At 46.1% G+C, this 5775-nt stretch overlaps 1 protein-coding gene across 1 annotated transcript; it reads left to right on the forward strand.

Moving 5' to 3' along the window:
• Positions 1-345: 345 nt before the first annotated feature.
• LOC123105706 (putative E3 ubiquitin-protein ligase LIN) lies at positions 346-5254 on the forward strand. Its single transcript, XM_044527826.1, has 7 exons — positions 346-963; positions 1058-1102; positions 2505-2909; positions 2995-3039; positions 4236-4307; positions 4449-4775; positions 4863-5254. Exons 1-7 carry the CDS (start codon positions 448-450, stop codon positions 5010-5012), a joined length of 1560 nt encoding a protein of 519 aa, XP_044383761.1. The 5' UTR covers positions 346-447; the 3' UTR covers positions 5013-5254.
• Positions 5255-5775: the final 521 nt, after the last annotated feature.

Genomic DNA, 5775 nt, shown 5'->3' on the forward strand with positions numbered 1-5775 from the left:
CCTCGGTGGCCACCAGAACTCCGGCTTGCCGGTGACAAACCGAATTATGTTCAGCAGAGGCATCCTTCGATGGCTACGTAGGTGCTCACGTAGTACGCAGATGCAATCTACATTGTGTGACTTGACACGCATCCGACCCTTCGTAGGTGGACTGGTCGCGTGTCCCTGTTCACCTCTCTTGTAGAAAAAAATCCCTTTCTTATCGGTTGTATCTGCAAATGGGGCATGTGTGCCTACCCTTGTATACTAATGTGTGGTTCAGCATGGGGTTGTTTTCAAAAAGAGAACTACCCAAGGACCAAACCGCCCTGAGGGTTTACAAATAAATAGCCGTCAAACCTTCTCCCCTTTTCCATCCCGCACCCTGCACCCGTTTCTTCTCCACGCCCTCGAGAGTTAGCGGAATTGCCACGCGAGTCCTCCAAGTTTCTCCCGAGTCCCGCCGCGATGGAACCACCCGGTTCAGGAGCGGAACCGGTCGAGGACGACCACATCCAAGAACCGGCCCGTGGGCGCTCCAAGTCCAACGCCTCCTCCAATGGGCCCCCGAGCGCTGCTGTGCCGCCACCTCCCCGCGCGACGCCCCTCCACCTCGACCGACCCCGCCGCGAGCACGCCGGAGGCGGCGCCGATGGGTCGAGCTCCGTCGCGGCGGGGGGCGACCGGAAGGGCAAGGGGACGCTGCCGCCCAAGGTCATTCCTTCTCCTCCGAGCTCCGCGGGCAGCAGCAGCTCCTCCACCCGCTCCCTCGACTACGCCGCCGCATTGAGAGGCGGGGCCCTCGGAGGCGGGGAGTCGAGCTCCGCGGAAGGCGGCAGCAAGGCACGGGTGACCAGGAGCGACCCCGGCGCGGCGGAGACGAGGGGGGTGCCCGACGCGGCGGCGCATCCGTTCGACCCCAAGCTGGTGTCCAGGCAGCGGCTGGCAGCCGTCGACAAGGAGAACAGGCGATGGGAACATCAGGTGATGGCCTCTGCGACGCGCTGTTGTTGTTTCTTGGAGTTCTTGGAGTCTCTGGAATGCGTTCTTGAGCGTTTCTTGGTTTCCTCTTGAGCAGTTCAACTCGTTGCGCGCGGAAGAGGCGATGCAGAGGAAGGAGCAGGTATGGCATTAATCTGATCTTCTTGCTTTCTCAGAATGTGGAATTGTGATCTCTAAATCTGTGAAAATCTTGGCGTTGGGGATGATTTGGTAGTAGAAACAGAATCTCGGGCTCTCGGCCAAATGCTGGGAGCAGTTTGATGATTAGGCATTTCCTGAAAATTACTCGAGTTCTTCTTGTGGTGCGTTATCAAATTTAGAGGCAGGAAAGGATCTTGTTGTGATTATTTGAAACTATTCAAGACTTAGGTGTCCAGGCTTGTGCTAATTGATTCTTGTACTGTATTTGGTATGATAGCATGTTTTGCACTTTTGCTGCAAGTGAAAAAATTGTTGGTTCCAAATTTGTTTGGTGAAAGACTAGTATTACTCGAGTAGAACAGTCCTGGAACATTGTACCAGTTCTGAGTCGCCATAGTTGTCAGTATAATAAGACGTTTCAAAGTTACAAACTGTTAAAATCTTGGGGTACTTGGGGATAATTTAGTAGTAGAAACGGAATCTCGGGCAGTTGTTGGGGGCAGTTTGACGATTAGGCATTTCCTGATAATTACTCGAGTTCTTCTTGCGGTGCGTTTCAAATTTAGAGGCAGGCAAGGATCTTGTTGTGATTATTCGAAATTGTTCAAGATTTAGGTGTCCTGGCTTGTGCTAATTGATTCTTGTACTGTATTTGGTATGATAGCATGTTTTGCACTTTTGCTGCAAGTGAAAAAATTGTTGGTTCCAAATTTGTTTGGTGAAAGACTAGTATTACTCGAGTAGAACAGTCCTGGAACATTGTACTAGTTCTGAGTCGCCATAGTTGTCAGTATAATAAGACGTTTCAAAGTTACAAACTGTTAAAATCTTGGGGTACTTGGGGATTATTTAGTAGTAGAAACGGAATCTCACGCAGTTGTTGGGGGCAGTTTTGACGATTAGGCATTTCCTGATAATTACTCGAGTTCTTCTTGCGGTGTGTTATCAAATTTAGAGGCAGGCAAGGATCTTGTTGTGATTATTCGAAACTGTTCAAGATTTAGGTGTCCTGGCTTGTGCTAATTGATTCTTCTACTGCATTTGGTATGATAGCATGTTTCGCACTTTTGCTGCAAGTGAAAAATTTGTAGGTTCATGCCAGTGGAAAATATTTTGTGCTATTTCAGGAAAATGTTTATTTCCTTTGGTTAAGAATTAAAAGAATTCAGGTGAATGTTCCGTTTAATGCAAGTCCAGAACATCATGTATTCATGTTTAACAGTCACATTCAATTAAACTAACTGAACCCTTACTGCCGGATAATCTGTCCTTTTGTCGATCGTTTGTATAGAAGCCATGATCAATTAAAATAATCTATTTTTTCTGAAATATTCTCGTGGTTTAGATTGACCCAGTAACCATATTTTTTCCTCTGATTGCAGTCTCTTGATCAATCATACAGGCAGTGGTTCGATTCAGAGAAAAAAAGAGGCTACTCCAATGGATCGAGCTCCTCCGCGACAGGGGTCAACCGGAAGGGAAAGGGGATGCTGCCCCTCAAGGCCATTCCTTCTCCTCCGAGCTCCGCAGGAAGCAGTAGCTCCTCCACCCACTCCCTCGACTACACCGCCGCATTGAGAGCTGGGGCCTTCGGAGGCTGGGAGTTGAGCTCCGCGGCGGGCGGCAGCAAGGCCCGGGTGACGTGGGGCGACCCCTTGGCGGCGGAGATGAGGGAGGTGACCAACGCGGCGGCGCATCCGTTCGACCCCAAGATGGTGTCCAGGCAGCGGTGGCTGGTGAAAGAGCAGGCGGCCGTCGACAAGGAGAAGAGCCGACGAGAACAGCAGGTGATGGCCTCTGCGACGTGCTGTTGTTGTTTCTTGGAGTCTCTGGAGTGCATTCTTGAGCGTTTCTTGGTTTCCTCTTGAGCAGTTCAACTCATTGCGCGCGGAAGAGGCAATGCATAGGAAGGAGCAGGTATGGCGTGAATGATGAATCTGGTCTTCTTACTTTCTCGGAATGTGGAATTTTGGTCTCTTAGTCTGTTAAAATCTTGGGGTTGGGGATGATTTAGTAGTAGAAATGGAATCTCGGGCAAATGCTAGGGACAGTTTGACAATTTAGTTGTTTTTCCTTATAATTACTCGAGTTCTTCTTGCGGTGGGTTATCAAATTTAGTGGCACGCAAGGATCTTGTTGTGATTATTCGAAACTGTTCAAGATTTAGGTGTCCAGGCTTGTGCTAATTGATTCTTCTATTTGGTATGATAGCATGTTTTGCACTTTTGCTGCAAGTGAATAATTTGTAGGCTCATGCCAGTGGAAAATATCTTGTGCTATTTCGGTCAGGTTTATTGCTTTTGGTTAAGAATTACAATAATTTGGGTGAATGTTCTGTTTAGTGCAAGTCCAGAACATAAGTATGCATGTTTAACAATCACATTCAATCAAATTAACTGAACCTTTACTGCTCTTACATCATTTTTGACAGTTCCATGAAATCAAATTTATTGGTCTATCTTTACCTCTTTAGCAATAATAATTAGATAGTTATGCTGGTGTTGTTAGCTTCTGGATACTAACGATCTCTCACCATTGCTTCATGTTACACTAAATGATCAGTAGATTACCCTTGATTTTGTGCTGCATGTTTCAACTTTGTTCTTGATAACTGATGTTCTGCCCAAAAGGCAAAAATTGCATTGTGATATTGTTAAACTGATTAAATAGCATGCATATTTCCCTTGTGCCAAAACTGTAAATCATAAAACTGCAGCAGTTTTGTACGGTTGTATCTTTATATTAATTAGTAGTTACTGGCGCATTATGACATAATATTGTTTCTGAAGAGTAGAAACTTGGGACCAGAAAGCAAAGAACTTTTATCTTGTTCTCATATGTTTCTGTTTATGCCATGTATCTTGTTTCACCATTTCTTTCCAATAATAATATTTTCTCCTATTGCTTAATTACACTGAAACAGACACAAATGCTTACATTCACGTTCTAACTTTAAGTTGTATTATGTAGTTAGCAGCACTCCTGCCCCATAAATCTGTCCTTTTGTCAATCATTAGTATAGTAGCCATGATCAATTAAAATAAACTATTTGTTCTGAAATTCTCCCATGGTTTGACTGACCCAGTAACCATATTTTCCTTGCTTGATTGCAGTGGTTCGATTCACCGAAAAATGGAGCTCGTTCCAATGAGGTTCCAGTAAAGTGGTCTTATAATAATGATGATGTAAGTATACCCAAGTACTATTGAGTAATCTTCTCTGACTAGACTAGATAGTGTTCAAAGAAAAGTATGAGGTTGACCCATGAGTGGCAAACTTGCAATGCAACTTACTAAGAGCTATTTGTTTGATCAAAACCCCTGTAGGAAATTCCGTACCCTTTATACGCTGAATTTTGTGGAGATTATTCCTCCTCGTCCCCAAGAAGAGAGTGGAGCGATGTAAGAATTGTCAGGAGACTCCGAGGGTTGCGTTGGCAAGAGAGGGTCGCTGCTCGTACTCACTTCAGAGAGCTACGTGATAGTTGGGTAGCTGCTAGACGCAAGCCTAGTTCTTTATTCATGTCAGCAATGGACCAAGTTAGGGACGGGAAGGCTAAGGAGTACAGCGGCGGTTGCGCAATTCCCGGATATCTTACATGTCCGTTGTCTGGGGAGCTCATGATAGATCCCGTGACAATTGCTACAGGGAAGGTAAGCATTGTGGTTGAACTTTTATTTGCATGTAGTTTCTTTTGAGCAGTGAAACTAACTATGCGATATAAATTATCGTGTTTTTAGACATTCGAGCGACACTTCCTGAAGGGCTGGTTCGAGAAGAAGGGACACATTTGTCCTCTGACCAATGAGACCGTGTCAAGCACCATCATCCGGAATGACCGCATCCGAGGATACTTAGAGGAGTGGAATGAAGTGATGGAAGAAGAGTAGTGCTGATATGTGTGTTTGTCGAATTACATTTACAGTGCTGCTACTTTTCTCCTAGTTGGAAAAGATTAAAAAATCATTAGTACAATTCTGCTTGTGACTTGCTAAGTAATTTCAGAATCATCATTGGAGTAGATGTTTGCTATCCTATACTGCTATACGCCAATTTGTTGACTCTAGACACAAGTTGATGAGCCAAAGCGAGTGGTGCCTCGGCTCGAGTGGTGCAAACGTGTACTTGATGCCTCAGAGACGACGGTCTCGGCTCTGTCGTCGAGTTCCTTCTCCAAGCGGCGCCACATCAGCGCGACGGTGGCCTTGCCCACCTCCTTGTCCAGGTCGGGGTTTAGGGTTTAGGAGTGGAATGAAGTGATGGAAGAAGAGTAATGCTGATATGTGTGCTTGTCGAATTACATTTACAGTGCTGCTACTTTTCAACTTGTTGGAAAAGATTAAAAAATCATTAGTACAATTCTGCTTGTGACTTGCTACTAATTTCACAATCACATATGCATAGAATAGATGTTTGCTATCCTATACGCAAATTTGTTGACTCTAGGCACAAGTTGACGAGCCAAGCGATTGGTGCCTCGGCTTGAGAGGTGCAAACGTGTACTTGAATGCCCCAGAGACGACGGTCTCGGCTCTGTCGTCGAGCTCCTTCGCCAGGCGGCGCCACAGCCGCGCGACGGTGGCCCTGCGCGCCTCGTTGTCCAGGTCGGGGTCGTAGTGCACCCGCACGATCTCGTCGAACTCTTCCAAGCGA

The sequence above is a fragment of the Triticum aestivum genome, chromosome 5A (assembly GCF_018294505.1).
Source record: "Triticum aestivum cultivar Chinese Spring chromosome 5A, IWGSC CS RefSeq v2.1, whole genome shotgun sequence".
Classification (NCBI taxonomy): Eukaryota; Viridiplantae; Streptophyta; class Magnoliopsida; order Poales; family Poaceae; genus Triticum; species Triticum aestivum.

What these genes read in the sequence shown, in the direction of transcription:
- LOC123105706 (XM_044527826.1), top strand. Translation starts at nt 448, where the DNA reads ATGGAACCACCCGGTTCAGGAGCGGAACCGGTCGAGGACGACCACATC. An exon ending in CGATGCAGAGGAAGGAGCAG is followed by an intron (nt 1,103 to 2,504) that starts GTATGGCATTAA and finishes CTCTGATTGCAG; the next exon opens with TCTCTTGATCAATCATACAG. An exon ending in TGACAATTGCTACAGGGAAG is followed by an intron (nt 4,776 to 4,862) that starts GTAAGCATTGTG and finishes TCGTGTTTTTAG; the next exon opens with ACATTCGAGCGACACTTCCT.